The sequence below is a fragment of the Anomalospiza imberbis genome, chromosome 3, assembly GCF_031753505.1.
Source record: "Anomalospiza imberbis isolate Cuckoo-Finch-1a 21T00152 chromosome 3, ASM3175350v1, whole genome shotgun sequence".
Classification (NCBI taxonomy): Eukaryota; Metazoa; Chordata; class Aves; order Passeriformes; family Viduidae; genus Anomalospiza; species Anomalospiza imberbis.
In genome coordinates this window covers 99192561-99209833 of record NC_089683.1, presented here as the reverse complement: position 1 = coordinate 99209833, position 17273 = coordinate 99192561, and the positions used below count along the sequence as shown (strand labels likewise).

General features: G+C 52.7%; 1 protein-coding gene across 1 annotated transcript; it reads left to right on the top strand.

The window, feature by feature from the left end:
- The first annotated feature begins 237 nt into the window (after window positions 1-237).
- On the top strand, window positions 238-16317 carry PYGB (glycogen phosphorylase B). Its single transcript, XM_068186015.1, has 20 exons — window positions 238-523; window positions 2638-2739; window positions 4618-4696; window positions 5548-5651; window positions 6958-7089; window positions 9140-9251; window positions 9640-9722; window positions 10612-10755; window positions 11097-11189; window positions 11301-11447; window positions 11565-11728; window positions 12033-12147; window positions 12866-12967; window positions 13101-13248; window positions 13765-13823; window positions 14466-14607; window positions 14933-15140; window positions 15531-15665; window positions 15775-15841; window positions 16071-16317. Exons 1-20 carry the CDS (start codon window positions 281-283, stop codon window positions 16221-16223), a joined length of 2532 nt encoding a protein of 843 aa, XP_068042116.1. The 5' UTR covers window positions 238-280; the 3' UTR covers window positions 16224-16317.
- Window positions 16318-17273: the final 956 nt, after the last annotated feature.

Here is a 17273-nt window from a genome sequence, read left to right as displayed (position 1 = left end):
GAGGCTTTTAGCGCCAGAGCCCGCACGGGGGGTGGGATGAGAAATCACTGCCCTGACGCCATGCCTGACCCCTCGTGCTATCAAGTCGCTCAGCCATCCAAGCCCTCCGGTGCCATCCCGGCCCCCTCCACCACCGCAGCGCCCAGCCGCCCTCCCGGTCCCCTCGGCCCGCCCCGGCCCCGCCTCGTCGCGGGCGGAGGAGGCGCAGGCGCGGCGGCCCCGGCCCTGCCCCAGCCCCAGTCCCAGCCCCGGCTGCGGCGGAGGCGGCGGCGGCGGCGGGATGGCGGCGCCGCTGAGCGATGGGGACCGTCGGAAGCAGATCAGCGTGCGGGGCATCGCGGGGCTGGGGGACGTGGCCGAGGTGCGCAAGAGCTTCAATCGCCACCTCCACTTCACCCTCGTCAAGGACCGCAACGTCGCCACCCCCCGCGACTACTACTTCGCGCTGGCCCACACGGTGCGTGACCACCTGGTGGGCCGCTGGATCCGCACCCAGCAGCACTACTACGAGCGGGACCCCAAGGTGAGCCCCGGCGGGACGAGGGGCTGGGGCTGGGCGGCTGTGCCTTCACCAAGGGTGTTTCCGTGTCTACCTGGCAGGTATCACTGTGGGTGTGACCATGGGCCTCGTCCCTTGCATGCACCTGGCTGTGGGGCGCCTTGCCATGGCCGTGCCCCTCATGCATCCCACCGTGATTTCTTCCCCGCGGGCATCACGACACCTGTATCTCTCACACGCACCCTGCTGTTGCTGTGTCCCCGGGGGCATTGCCACGGCCGTGTCCTTGTACACACCTCAGTGTGGCTGTGTCCCCATGAGCCTTGCCTCAGCCGTGTCCCTCACACACATCTTGCCATACCTGTGTCCCCACGGACATCACCACAGCCATGTCCCTTGTGCAGTTTGTCATTACTGTGTCTCCACAAACTCTACTGCAGTCCTGTTCCACTGAACCTTGCTGCAGCATTGTCCCCCCCTCAGACACCTTCATAACTGTGTCCCCCTGCACTTTGTCACAGCCATGTCCCCTGTGGTCCCACTCTGAGCAGGTCCTTGCTGCTGCCAGCTCCTCTGCACGCTCCACCACAGTGACGTCCTGCACTCACAGTGCTGCGGTGGTGTCCCCTGTGGGCATCAGCACGTCTATGCCTCAGCACAGCTGTGTCCTGACTTCACTCCTGCAGAGCATGCAAGGCAGCTCAGCTTTGAGGCTGGAGAGGAGTTTCTTGCCTTGTGAGAACCAGATAAGATCTCCCAGGTCACCATACCCCAGGTTTCCTCCCCACTTCCCAAGTCAGGACAGTGATGCTGGAGGCGTTGGGGACTGCAAGATGTAAGTCAGACTTAATCCTTTTGAAATAAGACCCAATCCAGCACTTGACTGAAGAGCCATAGAAAGCAGGTGTGTACTGAGAAAGGCAGGTACCTTCCCAGGGTGCAGGCAGGCAGCCACTTCCCTGAGTCAGCTCTTTTCCTAAGATGATGAATATTGCCTTGACACAAAAAACAAAGTGCACTTTCACAACAGAATGGCTGCATGTGCACTAAGAGTTACACTGGTGCATGGGACTCTCCCTTTTGTCCCAACTCACACAAATGTGCCCTGATCTGTATTGCAGCACCAACAGAAGGGATTGCACAGATCCTATAAAGGCTCAGAGGAGCCTGGAGTGAATTTGCTCACTGTCCTCTGCACTTATATTTTCACTAGAAATGTGCCAATGTGGGAGACTGAAAGGAGCAGAGCATTTGTGTGCGATGATTTCAGTCGTTCTGATGAGTCCTAAGGAACAGACTGACCCTTTCAGACTCCCAGCAGAGGTGGCAGAGTGGGGAATCCTGCTGCTTAGCAGGGAAAGATTCACACTACAGTGGAAAGAGGAAAGCACATTTTGAAGTCAGGTAATTACTCCATTAAGAATTCTGGTTTATTTATAAAAATATCCATAGTGATGAATCTGAGTGAGGGCAAAAGTTTGCACAGCCTGCTTCTCATCCCACCAACAGGCTTTCGTTAGCATTTGCAGCACAGACACGGCTCCTCTCAAACTTGGAAGGTCAGTGCACAGTTGTGCCAGGAGCCCTGCCACCTATGGGACAATTTACTTGTTCAGCAGGGTGAAACGGGAGTGAAACGGTGTGTGGGGTGAGCAGGAGGAACCATGAGATGGGAGTGCTGGAAAATTACAGGAAGGTGCTGGCCCTCAGCCCAGTCAGCCTGCATGGGGCAGGGGTCTTGCTCTGGCTTTTGGGAGACTGGATCAGCTCAGCCTAGGAAAACTTTAAAAGCCCAGCATAAACATCACCTCAGCTGAGCCTGACAGTGTATAAATATATCATTCAGCATCCTAGATAATAGTTGCCCTGAGTTAATTAGGGAAACACTTAACAGGCAGCGAGATTTTTCTATAGAAGGCTGTTGGCAGGGAGATGCATGGTGGAGGCTTGGCCGGCGTCCCGCATGAAATTCTTCTGACAAACAACTCTGGTGCGTGGTGTTCAGGAGCAGGCGCCAAAAGCCAGTCTGGGAAGACATCCTTACTCTGGAAAATGCTTGGGTCTGCTCTTGATTTTAAGCAGCTTCGGTGAAAGCAAAGTGCTGTGCCGTGTGTAAGCGTCTCGCTTTGCCTCCCCAGCGCATTTACTACCTATCCCTGGAGTTCTACATGGGTCGCACTCTGCAGAACACCATGGTGAACCTGGGCCTGCAGAATGCTTGCGATGAAGCCATTTACCAGGTAACGTCTTGGGGATACCAGGGTCCCCCTGAGGCTAAACCTTTCCACACAGATGGCTGAGTATCTTCGTTTCTCAGGGCTTTGCCTGAGAAGGTTGTGTTATTTGGACTACACAAAAAAAAAGCTTGGCTCTTTCTTAGTGTTTTTCATTCCCTAAAGAAGACAGTGGGAGGGCCTTGGGGTTCCTTGGAGTTGGAGTACATTTTTTCCAAACCACCATTTTCCTGTAGTGAATGAGAGAACGCAGAAGTGTATACTGAAATCAACACCCAGTATCATAAATGACATGAGAGTCACAGGCTGCAAAGAGCTTCCCATTAGTGGGGGAGATGATGGTTTATCACAAGAGAGACTGGGACTAGAGCAGCAAAACACCAAATTACAGTTCATACATTGAGGTACACAAGGCACAGCAGCAGCGCTGGCAGGTAGAAGTTAATTGGTGGGAAAGGAGAAAGGAGGGAAATAATTTGCTGGAATTAAAATGTCCTCAGGTGATTTCCATCTTGAAAAAAACACAGCTGGGTGTCACTAAGGCAATCACTAATGTGAGGCCATTGTTACTTACTTATATGGTTCCTTGCAGACACCTCTGCAACAGCATAGTGACCTTTTTTGACAGAATGAGGTTTTTGGCTTTCTCACCCAAACCCTTTATTTCTCCCAGCTTCCCCTCTCCCCTCTCTCTGCCCTACCAGATTGATACATGTTACACTTTATAGCAGAAGTTGGGCACTTCACTGTCTCTCTAAATGAGGTACTACAGTTGCTGCTGAAACATCCTGGCAAGCACTGTCCCTGCCAAGAGATCTGAAGGGATTTCCAGGGAGGCACCTGTTTCCTCTCTGAGGTATTGTGCCTCAGAGAGCAGGCTGGCTTTTTCAGGAGCATCCTCTAAGTTCCTTTGCAAGACACTTTCCAAGTGCAGATTTGGCTTGACATGCCAAGGCTTCCCTTGCTGTAGCTTCCAGCCTGTGGAGCTCATCATGGCCTGTGGCCAGGTTGTTTCGAAGGTCTCATATCCAACATGGCTCTGGCACTGAGACAATTCATCTCATTTTTTGTGTCCCCATCACTCTGTGCATGAAGCTTTCCCATCTTGTGGTTGCAGACTATTGAAGTGCTGGGAAAACAGTCTGGGGAGCAGCCGTGCTATTGGCTTGACAGCATGCTGTCCCCCCTGGCACTAGGGTGAGTTACTGCTGCCCCCTGAGAGCCTGCACCTCTGGACTCCTGGAGAGTCCTTGCTGCTGGCAGCTTTAGCCTTCTTCTGGCAGGGGTCCCCAGGCCATAGAACAAATGGCTCAAGAGATGCAGGTAACCCTTTCCAGCCACAGACTGCAGCCAAGGAGCTCAGTGGCAGGCTGGGCAGGATGTGGGAAGTACAGAGAGTAATGGTGAATGCTGCAGTCACTGCTGCCAGCCTGGCCATGCCCTTCCTCAAGGACTCAATGCAGGAGCAGAGGGATGACCTCCCCTGCCCAGGCAGGACTCAGGGGTCCCTTGCATACTGGCTTGACCATTCCCCAATACTGTCTCCAATGTCAAGTTTGGTCAAAGGGCATCCTGACCTGAGGGGCTGCTAGGGCATGAGAGTTTTGTCTGAACTCTCTAAGGAAACCTTCAAGGGAAAGCAACATCTGGTGATGCTAAATCAAAAAAATCTAAAGTTAAATGAAAATTAAATTAAAGCTAAATGAATTGGGCTGCCCAAGGACTAGGGCTTGGTGAGATACTTTGGGGGAGGGATGTAGAGACCTTGTGGGTTTCATTTCCCTCAATGTGGGTGGTTTTGGGATGTATTTTTTGTCCTTGGAGAGCAGTTCAGGATATGGGGTTTGTTTGGTGACATGTTCTGCTGTGGTTCTTCCCCAATAGCTGGGTTTAGATTTGGAGGAGCTCGAAGAAATTGAAGAAGATGCTGGACTGGGAAATGGAGGCCTGGGCCGCCTGGCAGGTAATACATGGGGAGGGGAGTTCCCTCCTCATGCAGAATGCATGGGAACTGAGGGTGGCATGGCTGTCACACACTCCCCACTGGCATCTGCCCCATAGGCCTTCAGCAATGTGGGACCCTCCTGCCTGCTCCTGGCTGGCCAGAAACATCCCCTCCCCAGTGAGAGCACCCCAGAGCTCTAGGTGTGTGTTCCGCAGTGCAGCAGGCAGGGCTGTGGCTGGAAGAGGCTGTCTGGAGCCTTTCTCCTCACCTCCCCGTGAAATCTCTCACTTCTCAGTGGCACTCAACAGCTCTCACACAGGCAGATTGTTGGCTGCTATTTTAGTCTGCCTGTTTGTGGGACAGCTGGAGATGAGAGCTTCCCAGCATGGAGTAAATGCTGGGGCTGATCTTTACCAGAACTGCCTGGATTGAGGGCTGGAAGGGTTTCCTTTGGAAGCAATAATAGTTAAGTAACTGGTGGTGCAGCAGGTCGGGGTCAGAAGCTCTGCTTTACTGGGCAGACAGGCTTAGAGCAAAGCAAGTTTAGAAGAGCTCTCACTGCAACAAAGCTGGATGTGGGGTTTTGGTGACCTTTCCTAGTCACCAACAATTCTGGGGGTTTGTGGTCGCTCAGCAGGACATTCATAGAGTCCTGCTGCAGATTGTCTCCTTGTCTCCCTTCTTCACACGGGTTTCCTCTGAGTAATAAACATTTCCAGCAGCACTCTTGTGGCAGCTCCTCATCTCCATGCATAGCACGCTGTAGCACGTGCAGCAAGCGAGGAGTGAGGTTCCTTGCAGAGTGCCCATGCTCTGCTCCTACAGCCTGTTTCCTTCACCCTTACAGCCTGTTTCCTTCACTCTTACAGCCTGTTTCCTGGACTCTATGGCCACACTGGGGCTGGCAGCGTATGGTTATGGCATCCGCTACGAGTTTGGGATCTTCAACCAGAAGATTGTCGATGGCTGGCAGGTACTTGGTAAACTCAGGTCCCTCTTTCTCCCTCTCTTTCATGCTGTGGACAAGGCCTGGATGTAAAAGGCACTGCAGTGCCTTGAGCTGCTCTTAAACTGGGCATTTGAGTCCATCACTGGGCAAGATGATGTGGGAGTTGAGCCACAGGGCATGGCTGAGTCCAGAGGTCTGCCTGCCTGGATCTCCACAGTGCAGCTTGCAACAGCCCCAGAGTCCCATCCAACTTGGCAGTGAGTCAGCAAAGGAATCAGACTAAGGATGGCGATGTGCCTAAATACCTTAGGAAGGTGTCTGGCAAAGGATGTGTTTGATCGTTATGGAGCATAGGCAAGTGTCTGGGGTGATTGCTGCTCCTGTGGGTTCCCCGGTCAGTGGCAGACAGGGCTTAAACAGGGATTTTCCTGTAGCATTAGTGATCATACTATTTTCCGGTGAAAATAGGCTAAAAAACTGCCTCAGCTGGTAGTTTTCCTTAGTGTGTGTCTGGAAATGGTTTTCATTAGGAGACTCACCTTGCTTCGGAGTATAAAGTATCTTTTTCCCCTTGAAATACTACTCCGTAAGTCAGGGATGATAAGAGGTTTGAAGGTTGTTTTTTCCTTCTGCTCCACAAAGAAGCTGCAATGCTAGGCCCCATAAATGGTGAAAACAGGGAGGGGAAAGCTTCCCCTGTATTTGACTTCATGTTTCTTAAAAAAGAACAGGGGTGGTGGCATGCTGGGCTGTGGCCCTTCCCCCTGCCTTGCCCCTCCTTGTCCCACTATCTCCCCCTTCCTTTAAGTCCCTCCCCCCACAGCAGAAAAACGCGTGGAGGCACAAAGCATCCCTGGATAACACCAGCCTAGGTGGCTCTGATGGATTCACTTTGCTCCCATTGCCACAGTTGTGAGCTGAGAGGAGAAACCCCCTCTGGCAGAGGGCAGAGCAGTTAAGACGACCTGGCTTACAGGGTGTGGCTTGTAGCCAGGAGCATCACCACTGGGTGCCACATCCCACATATTCCATAATATCCACAGTCAAACTGGAGGTAAAGGCCTGGAGACAGACTGAGTGCAGCGGTCTGTGCAGTTTGCATTGGCTTAAACCTTAACAAAGGTCCATAGAAGCTGATTTATTTATACCAGCTGGGATGCAGTCATCTGAGTTTTGGAAAGCCCAGCTATCCTCTAGAGGCCTCTGCATATCCATTTTTAAAGCCAGCTTGCTGAAGCTGTGCTTTTAGATGGGTCTCCCTTCGAAGAGCCATGTTCAGCCTTTCCGTGGAGCCGCAAGGCACTCCTTGACCCCCGTGTGCCTCTTGCAGGTGGAGGAGGCGGACGACTGGCTGCGCTACGGCAATCCCTGGGAGAAGGCCCGCCCCGAGTACATGCTCCCGGTGCACTTCTACGGCCGTGTGGAGCACACTGCCGAGGGCGTGAAGTGGATCGACACCCAGGTACCACCATCGGTCTCCCTGCTGGGCTGGGGAGCGCCAGGCAGGGTAACCCTGGGCTGCCTGAGGTCTTCAGGCTTTGCTGCTCTCCCAGACTGGCCAAACTCCCTCTGCTACCCTTGCAGTTACGAAGGTGACCTATGGGGTTGGAGGAGATAAAAGCTTTTGTTGAATTGTTGCAGCAGGATTTGAGAAAAAAGAAAGATCTATTGATCTCCAAGGCAAAGCTGCACAGTCTTACATGGATTTATGTTGGAGGAGAATTGTAGGCTCCTTCCACGCTGCTCCTGGCCACTGCTCACTCACACCCTATGAATTTTCAGCTGGTTCGGGTGCTGCTGCTGTGCAGAGGCATGGAGCAATCCCGTGTGTGTTTAACTCTTGTCATGAGAGCAAGTTCCTCTTTCCCAGAGCAGCCCAATGGGCAGAGTGCTGTCAGGGGAAGCTGGAGGTGTGGATTCCAGTCTGCCTGGAGGCTTTGTTTTGTGGCATCATGGAGTACAAGCACTCCTTCAGCCTCTCCCACAACTGAGTAATGCTGTACTCCAGGAGTTTGTGCTTGTTAGGCTACTGCATCAGAGGTGCATTCTCATCTTGCTGCTAACGAAGGCACAGGTTTATTAAAAGGATCAAAGATGCTTCAGCCTTTCCTCTGTAAGCACTGCTCAGGGTGGAGGAAGGACAATTAATTTCTCTGTGATTCAGGGAGATGACCTAGCCTTGTTCCCATAATGTTCAGTGGTCTCTCAGCCTGATGAACCAGCTCAGTTAATCTGAGGAGCTCACAGTCACAAAGCCCAGCCATTCTTTTCAGCACCAAGAGCTGAAGCTCAGTTACAGAGTCACCTGGGCCTGCTCAGAGGAGAAATAAACCATTTTATTTCTGGTTGTCAGAGGCCGTGCAGTGACCTAGGCCATTTCTAGGATAACAGTGCATGAGTTCAACACCACAGCCCCAGCACAGTGAACATCTTGGAAGCAGTGTGTCAGAGCTCTCTGGCCCCCAAGTGCAGCAGACTTCCATTTGGGGACCAAGTGCCATTGCATTTCAACATGTCTTTCTTCTGATCCTGCTCGTAGTCTGGGGTTTCAGGGATCCCAAACACTGCTTCCTACAAGGAGGTGAGTTTTCAGATAGTGCTGCTAAGGGAACAAGTTGGAAAGGTTCAAAAAAGCCAAAGAGTCAGTCTCCAAATATAGCATGGCTGAGTTCATGTGATGTGTGCCCCAGTCCCTGGGCAGGATCCCTGCCTGCTTCCATGTTCGGAGCTGGTAACAGCAGCTCGGAGAGCCTGAGCTCTTGCTGATTCTCCCCAGAGGGGAGCTGTTGCTGATGCCAGCATGAAGAGGCTGTTCAGGACCAACATGCTGATCTGCCCAAGTTTTCCCTGCTGTGTGAACTGGGAGGTTACTTCTGTAGCTGTGTGTGCAGCCTCCTGAGGCTTAAGCATCATCTGCAAACTGCACAAGGAGTTTCACACTCATGTTCAGTTCAGGTGCTGGAGATCTCAGTGGAGTTATCCAGGGAAGTTCAACAAACCCTGAATATTGGATGGATGGCTCTGGAAATGGTGCTGCAGTTGTAGGGTTTGGTCCTGGCAGGTTGCAAAAGGCTAATGGGCAGGATTCAGGCTGTGGAGTTAATCCCAGATGGAAACACAAAAGTCCAAGCTGCCCAGCACAGACAGAATCACAGTGGGCAGCTGAGGGTGCTTTCAGTGCTCTGATAGGTACCCCAGTTGGTGCAGGAAGGTCAGCAGGTTTATTGCAACTCTCTCTTGCACGTCATTGATGGGGTTGAAAGTCAAGTTGGTCAGTAAAGCTCCAGACAGCTCTGGTTCTCCTATGAGTGCTTTCCCAGTAGGTGGTGGAAGTGCCCATGACGGCAGGGAAGTTTGTGAAGCTCAGCAGGTGTATTTTAGTGAGGTGAGATTCCTTCCACAGACAGTACTTGTCTTTGTCCTCTGGATTCTTCTTGCAGAGTTTTCAGCCACTGTCCCACATTCTCTGAAGTCACTGTGCTGTAACCAGGGGGGAATACTGTCCTTTTCAGGTTGTCCTTGCCATGCCTTATGACACTCCAGTGCCTGGATACAAGAACAACACTGTGAACACCATGAGACTCTGGTCTGCCAAGGCACCAAACGACTTCAACCTCCAGGAGTGTAAGTGCTGTCCCTCCACTGCCTCTCCTATGGCCAGGCTGGGACACAGTTGTGCCTTTGTGCATGGCACCTGGCACAGCACTTCACATCTGGCTTGCTTTGTGTTTATCTCATAGCTATCTCCAAAACACAGCACTGTGTGCACATCCATGAATCACACTACTCCCCAGCTGCTTCCAGAGCCCTCTTACCCCAGGACACCCACCCATCTCCTCCTGTCACTCTAGTACCTTTCACACATGTGCATTCCCATCCTGTTCCATTAATACCAGCCTGAATATTCCTGTTACAAAACCTCTCTACAAGAGAAGAGGGAAAAGTGTGGTGTCAGGGATCTGCCTGAATCTCTACAGCTGCTGCAGTGCTGTGTGTACTTCTCTCCCTGCAGTCAATATGGGTGACTACATCGAGGCAGTGTTGGACAGAAACCTGGCAGAAAACATATCCAGAGTCCTGTACCCAAATGATAACGTGAGTGACTTGCTTGCCTCTCTTCCCTGTTGCTCAGAATTAGCCTTCCTGCAGTTGTATCTCCTTTTTTGCAAACACTGGAAGGTCATGGCCATCTGATGCTTGTTGCTCTGCTTTAATACAATATGTTGTCCCTATAATTCCGAATGAACAGGTATGGCTCTGCTGGCTCCAGAGGGTCTTTGCTGGCTGACTGGAAGCTAAGAGTCTGGCCCATATGATGTAGCCGTTCTGTTCCATGCTGCAGGGAGGAGAAGACATTACTCCTTCAGCTTCAAGGCAGTTGCCAGTTTGCACAGTGGGGAATCATTTCCATCCCCAGTTCAAGGGATTTCTCACTGCAAGTGCTGTCCCCCGGCCAAGCACTCACTGGGCTCTGGGTCCAAAAGGGAAGAGCTCTCATATCTAGTCATGGATTGGCATCTGTTCTGGAAAAGCAAATCCCCTGTACTTTACCCCATGTCCTATCAAACCTGCTGGTGTTTTAAAATAGACCAACAGAAAGCATGGTGTGTGCGAGGCAGCTGGTGTGTCCAGAGACACTCCTGGCTATTGCAGAAAGTCCAAAATCCTTTGTCCAGAAACCCTGCAAAGGATTTTGCCACGAGGGAGGGAACTGTCCTGGCTCTGTAGGAGTAGCATGGATGGGGCAGGCTCTGTTGCTGTCTTTGGAAGCAGCTGTTTGGGATTCCAAGCTCCTTGTGAGTCCCTTCAGCTGCTGTCCACATCAGAGACATATGAGAAACATCCACTTTTGCCCTGGTGAAGAGCCAAACATGTGAAGCCTGTTGGGAAGCCCCTCAGGGCAGAGAGGAGCATCTCCAGGGCTTTGACTGCCAGGTGGGGATGGCAGCTGCAGCTCTGATGTCTGTGGTGCCCCCACTTGCAGTTCTTTGAAGGCAAGGAGCTACGGCTGAAGCAGGAGTACTTTGTGGTGGCTGCCACCCTGCAGGACATCATCCGCCGCTTCAAGTCCTCCAAATTTGGCTGCCGAGACCCTGTGAGAACATGCTTTGAAACCTTCCCAGACAAGGTGAGTCTGTGGGCAGAGGCACTGGGGAAATTTCAGCAGGACCAGCGTCTCATGAGGGAGAGCAGGATGCACAAGACTAAATGGGGGCATTTATACAAACACCCTGGCAATTTGGGTCGTAAAACAGATGATCTCCAGGCCTATTTTCCCAGGGAAAAATTTGTAATTTGGAGCAAAACTTGAAAAGTTTGAATAGCTCTGTTTCTGAGAGGTCTGTCTGTTTCTGGGTTGTAAGTCATGAGAAGAGCCTTGGGGCTGACCCTTACCCCAACCCCATGCATGAAGGGCACTGTCACAGTCCTGTCACTGCCAGAACTGAAACCAGCAAGTCTGTGTTGCAGGTGGCTATTCAGCTAAATGACACCCACCCTGCCCTGTCCATACCAGAGCTCATGCGGATCCTGGTGGATGTGGAGAAAGTGGACTGGGACAAGGTGAGCAGAGCTGGGAGGTCTGTGCTGAACCTTGCAGGGGAAGGACCTGTGAGATTTCCTTTTCTCACCTGGCCTGGGTACATGTGCATTAACCTGCTGTCTGTAATGCAGGCCTGGGAGATCACAAAAAGGACCTGTGCCTACACCAACCACACTGTGCTGCCTGAAGCCCTGGAGCGCTGGCCCGTCTCCATGTTTGAGAAGCTGCTGCCGCGGCACCTGGAGATCATTTACGCCCTCAACCAAATGCACCTCGATGTAAGGGACAGGTCCCAGGCTGTGGGAACTCTGGGGATCTTGGTGTGACCACCTTTAGGATGGGAATGCTCCTAGGTCCTGTGGCTGTGTCTCTCATGTCCCTCTCCCTGCCTGCAGCATGTGGCAGCTCTGTACCCAGGGGACATCGACCGTCTGCGGAGGATGTCGGTGATCGAGGAGGGAGACTGCAAGCGGATCAACATGGCTCATCTCTGCGTCATTGGCTCCCATGCCATCAACGGTGTGGCCCGCATCCACTCTGACATCGTGAAGAACTCGGTGTGAGTTGGGACACACCCAGGCGTGCACCCTCTCTGCTCACTGGGCTTTGCCTGCCAGCTGGGAAGGGTTAGCTGGGGCAGCTGGGTGTCCAGGTCTGCTTTGGTTGCCTTGCTGGGGAGACTCTCTCCCTTTGGAGCTGGTGAAACTCTTGGCAGTACAGCTGAGGAAGGGGGTGAGAGGCAGCAAAGAGTTCACAGCTGTTACAGATTGACATAGCCTGCCCTGAGTCAGGAGCACACACTGGGGAGGGCCCAGCTGTAGCTGGGGTGGTGGTGGGTGGCTCAGGGCTCCCTGGTGTTCCAGGTTCAAGGATTTCTGTGAGCTGGAGCCAGAAAAGTTTCAGAACAAGACCAATGGGATCACGCCGAGGCGCTGGCTCCTGCTGTGCAACCCAGGACTGGCTGACATTATTGCTGAGGTGAGTGGTGAGCATGTGAAGTGAGGGGCTGAGTGTGATCGCTTTGGTCACCTCTTCTTGTGGTCTCATCAGCCCTGAGGGTGACACCTGGCAGCTCTGTGGGGACAGCCTGGGAGGACCATGCTGTGGTACATGTAGGTGTGAGATTGGCTGGGCTCTAAAGTTGATGACGAAGAGTTGGCCAAAAAAAGCTGCAGAAATCTGGACCTTAAGTGCCAAGTCCCCTTTGTGGGGACTGCACACAGTCACAACCACAGGGTGTCTGGACAAGTGTTCAGCTTCATAAGCACAAAGGAGCTCCTCCCTTGGAGGCCCAGCCCTAGTTCTGTCCCTTGTATTTCCCAGGCCCTTTAGGACAGGTTTTTACATCACACTGCAACATGCCATGGCTGAATATCATCCTGCGGTTAAATGTATTTTCATGTCCTGCCCATTGGTTTCTCCAGCTGCCAGGAGGCCATGGCACATGTGCACACATCCTCCCTCTTCCTGCTAAAACTCCTTGAGAAAGGGGGACTTGTCTGAATTTTTGCAAGTGCCCTGTTTCCATTGGGCTTCTTTGTGATGCAGAGAAATAATCTCATGATAAGAAACCATGCCTCCTTTCCTGGCCACACTGCCTCTTCCAGTTCCCAAGGGGACTGTGGCACCTGTGCTGGGAAAGGGCAGTTGTGGACTGGGTGAAGTGTCTCATGACATTCCTGATTTGTTGTTTTAGAAAATTGGGGAAGGCTTTATCACAGATCTGAGCCAGCTGAAGAAGCTACTGGAGTTCATCGATAATGAGACTTTTATCAGGGATGTGGCAAAAGTCAAGCAGGTAACGTGCACTGGAGGTGGCCTGGGGGAAGAAGGCTGAAAGCACCATGCTGCCAGGAACATCCCAGCAGCAAATGCTCATTTCTGATGCAAGCCGTGGGAACTCATGCCTGTTCCTCAAATTTTTCTGCCAGGAGAACAAGCTGAAGTTTGCAGCCTACTTGGAGGAGCAGTACAAGGTGAAGATCAACCCTATGTCCATGTTTGATGTCCAGGTGAAGCGAATCCATGAGTATAAGCGGCAACTGCTGAACTGCCTGCACGCCATCACCCTCTACAACCGTAAGCCCCCCAGCCTCTCGCTGCCAGGGCTTCTCTCCAGGAGAGAAAACAGAGTGTCTGAAGGCTCATACAGAGCTCTGGGGAAAAGCTCACAGCCCAAATCTGCAGCCCAGGTGATGTCCACATCTGTTCTGCAGCTGTTGAGACTGACCTGGTGCAAGTTAAGACCCCATTCCCCATTGTATACTTGGGGCCCCTGCCCATTCCCAAAGGGAGGCAAGTCATTGGAGCTCTGCATTGTTCTGGCTTGAGTGGTTCTCCAAGGATCTGAATCCCTAAGGATTCTGTGGCCGTTTTTTGCCCACCACAGCTGCAGCAGATATATGGTTGTGCTTCAGGGTCCTGCAAGGTTGATGGGACCTTGTGACATGGGCTGAGATCCCAGCCCGCCTCTGAACAGGCAGTAAACTCTGCCCAGTTTATCTTTAGTTCTGAAGATTTTTAATTTTTTTTTTAAGATCAAATTTGAGCTTTCAAATTTGAAACTATTTTGAAGAAAGATCCCTGCTCTTTCAGGCATCAGATGTAATCCATCCAAATCCTTTGTGCCCAGGACCATTATGATTGGAGGAAAGGTAATCTGCATTCCATTCCTCCATTCCTCGATGCATGCGTGGCTCGTGGCTGGGGGGTGGGTGGGGAAGATCCTGTCCCCTTTCTTTGGCTTTGCTGGGCTTGCTGAAGGGTGTAGGAAAAATACCCAATAGGGTATTTTTCTTAATTCATGGCTGTGAGAATTAGAATTGTTCAGGCTCTGGGGAGACTTTATTGTAGTCTTTCAGTGCTTGAAGTGGGCGTTTTAAGAAAGATGGGGACAAATATTTTAGCAGGACCTGTTGTGATAGGACAGGGGATTGTGGTTTTAAATTGAAGAAAGGTTAATTTAGATTAGATCTAAGGTGGAAATTTTTTCAATCAGTGTGGTGACCCACTGGAACAGGTTGCCCTGAGGTCATACATGCTCCATCTCTGGAAACATTCAAGATAGGTTAGATGGGGCTCTCAGCAACAAGGTCTAGTTGAAGATGTCCCTGCTTATTGCAGGGGGGTTGGACTAGATGTCTTTCAAAGGTCCTTTCCAACCCAAACCATGCTGTGATTCCATGTGAACAGCAGAGGTGAGGCTCAGACTCACTGCAGTGAGAACCCCACACTGTCATCTCTTATGCACTCCCTTCCTTAAAAGCCTTCCCCATTTCTGGACTGCTCTTCTTCAGGCAGCCCCTGGCTACCACATGGCCAAGATGATCATCAAACTCATCACATCCATTGGTGAGGTCATCAACAACGACCCCTATGTGGGGGACAAGCTCAAGGTCATCTTCCTGGAGAACTACCGGGTATCCTTGGCTGAGAAGGGTATGTCTGGTCTTCTGTAAGCACGTGTCAGAAGTTGGGCATGTCCCAGCTGAGCCCAGGAAAGGGCTCTCGCCTGAGAGGCAGTGGTGGCAGGACACTTGGCTGTCCCCTAGGAAGAGCCTGAAGGCTCCACACAGGGCAGGAAGCCAGCTTCATGCAGGAGTGGCAGCAGCTGCTTGGGGTCGTGGCAAAGCTGAACCTGGCCCCAGAGTTGTGCTATTTGTGCTGAGGGCGAGGTCAGAAAGGCCACTGGCAAATGCCAGTCCTGGTTGTGGGGAGCTGCAATGTGCCAAGGATTAACCCCTACCTCTCTTGCACCTGGCAGTGATCCCAGCAGCGGATCTCTCCCAGCAGATCTCCACAGCTGGCACGGAGGCTTCAGGTACTGGCAACATGAAGTTCATGGTGAACGGGGCCCTCACCATTGGTACCATGGACGGGGCCAACGTGGAAATGGCTGAGGAGGCAGGCGAAGAAAATCTCTTCATATTTGGCATGCGGGTGGAGGATGTGGAGGCCCTGGATCGGAAAGGGTTGGTGAACGCCAGGGCTTGTGTGATGAGGATGCAGGGAGAGAGCTCTGGCTCTCAGCTCTGGCGGGAAGAGCCGTGTTCTCTGGGAGGGACACCTTCCTCTCTGGGCAGCTCTGGAGCAGGAGAAAGCAGGGGGCTAGAGGCAGTCTTTGCCTTGGGCTGCAAGCATTCAGCTCACCCAAGCACAGTGGCTGTGAGTGGGACATGGCACAAAGTGTATCAGACACTGCTGCTGGTCTGAGCCACGAGCAGGGTGCTCTGATGGGCACAGCCCTGGGAGCAAGGCCCCTCACTCAGGAGCTCTACCACATCCTTACCTGCCCTCCCTGCCCTAGACACGAGGGCCCCAGGAGGAGCAGCAGTGCCTAGAGGCTGTCTCTGCTGGCACAGGTACAACGCCCGGGAGTACTACGAGAGCCTGCCCGAGCTGCGCCAGGCCATCGACCAGATCACCAGCGGCTTCTTTTCCCCTCGAGACCCCGGCTGCTTCAAGGATGTTGTGAACATGCTCATGTACCACGACAGGTGAGTCCTGGAAAGTATCCCTGTGCAGACGGGAGCCCTGCCTGCTCATGGGAAAATGTCTGTTCTGCCTGGAAGGCAAACCCCAGCCAGGCTCTCCTTTGGGTTTCAGGTTTAAGGTGTTTGCAGACTATGAGGCCTACATTAAGTGCCAAGGGCAAGTGGATCAGCTGTTCATGGTAAGACTTGCCCACTGCTGAGTGGGAAGACTGGGATGAGTGCGCTCCAGTGGAGCCCTTCTTATGGACACCACAGCATGTGGGTGCCCTGGGGCAGGGTGAGGCAGGTTTGGCTGCTTCAGCAGCCCCACACCATGGTGTTTTAAACTAGCCGGTGCCCTGCAAGGCTGCAAGCCAGGATGGAGCTGGGTGAGCAACTGAGTACTGACACTGCCTCTCCTCTTCCCAGGATCCCCGTGAATGGACAAGGAAAGTCATCAGGAACATTGCGTGCTCGGGCAAGTTCTCCAGTGACAGAACCATCACGGAGTATGCCCGTGAGATCTGGGGGGTGGAGCCTTCTGCCACAGCAATCCCCCCACCCAACCTGCCCCGAAATTGATGCAAGCACCAAGGGAAGGAAGGAGGGATATGCTCCCATCGCAGGAGGCCTCACCTGCATTTCACCACCAGTCAGATGGGCTCAGCTCTGCAGACCCAAGGCCTTTCCCTCAGAGGGGTAGAAGGATGCTCTGAGAAGGAGCCCTCACTAAGGAACAAGAGTTGGGGGGCAGGAGAAAGGACCTTGTGTTTGCACCTACCTAACCTGCATGTGCTGCATAGTGCTTTTAGTGAGATGACCATGGATAAGTCTTCCACGGCTGTGCTCCATGCTTAACAAGGGCTTTCCAAGTAAACCCTGCCCTCCCGCTGTGTGCAAGGGCCTGGCCTCCTTGACCCTGCCCCACAAGTAGGATTAGCCAACACAGAGTGTGTCTTTCTCCTGCAGGGGTCTGCCAGGCCCAAAGCTGGAGGAGGGAGAGGCCAATCCCTGCCCATCCCCTTCCTGTATCACCTAAAGAAGGGGGGGGCTGGCTGTGAAAGCAGCTGGCCCCAGGGCAGCCACCAATGTCAAACACTGCCACAAGCAGGAGAGCCTGGGATCAGCCACTTCCTTGCCACAAAGCTTACTGTAGCCTCCTACCACGCCTCTTACCCAACTAAAGGCCCAGTAACCAAGCCACTCCAAGGATTTTTAGCCTCCATCTCTGCATAGGGAGGGCTGTACCTGCTACTGCCAGCTAGGTAGCTGAGCCTATTGGCTCTTGGCTCTGCAGATACAGCTGTGTGCTGGGTGCTACTCAGGGGGTGAACATGGATCACATCCCTGGCACTCTTCCATAGCAGGGTCATGCTGCTCCACACATCTCTCCCAGTGCTGGGGTCCCAGTTTAACACCCATAGTGCTGTGTAATGCACCAGTACTGCCCTGTTTGACACCAACTCATTAAAACAACCCAAACACTTGCTGGTATGACTTTGGACTGACTTGTGACTTACTCCATGCCTCTGGGTTCAGGTTGCAACAAGTTCAGGCCACAATGCCTGAATCACTGCTGTCCTTCCCCAGCTGTGGTTTGTAGTCCCTTGCAGCTGGCAGGGTGCTGGCACC

Coding starts and splice junctions, on each gene's coding strand:
- PYGB (XM_068186015.1), top strand. CDS start 281: ATGGCGGCGCCGCTGAGCGATGGGGACCGTCGGAAGCAGATCAGCGTG. Junction 9,723..10,611: donor TCCTGTACCCAAATGATAAC/GTGAGTGACTTG, acceptor CCCCACTTGCAG/TTCTTTGAAGGCAAGGAGCT. Junction 15,666..15,774: donor ATGCTCATGTACCACGACAG/GTGAGTCCTGGA, acceptor TTTGGGTTTCAG/GTTTAAGGTGTTTGCAGACT.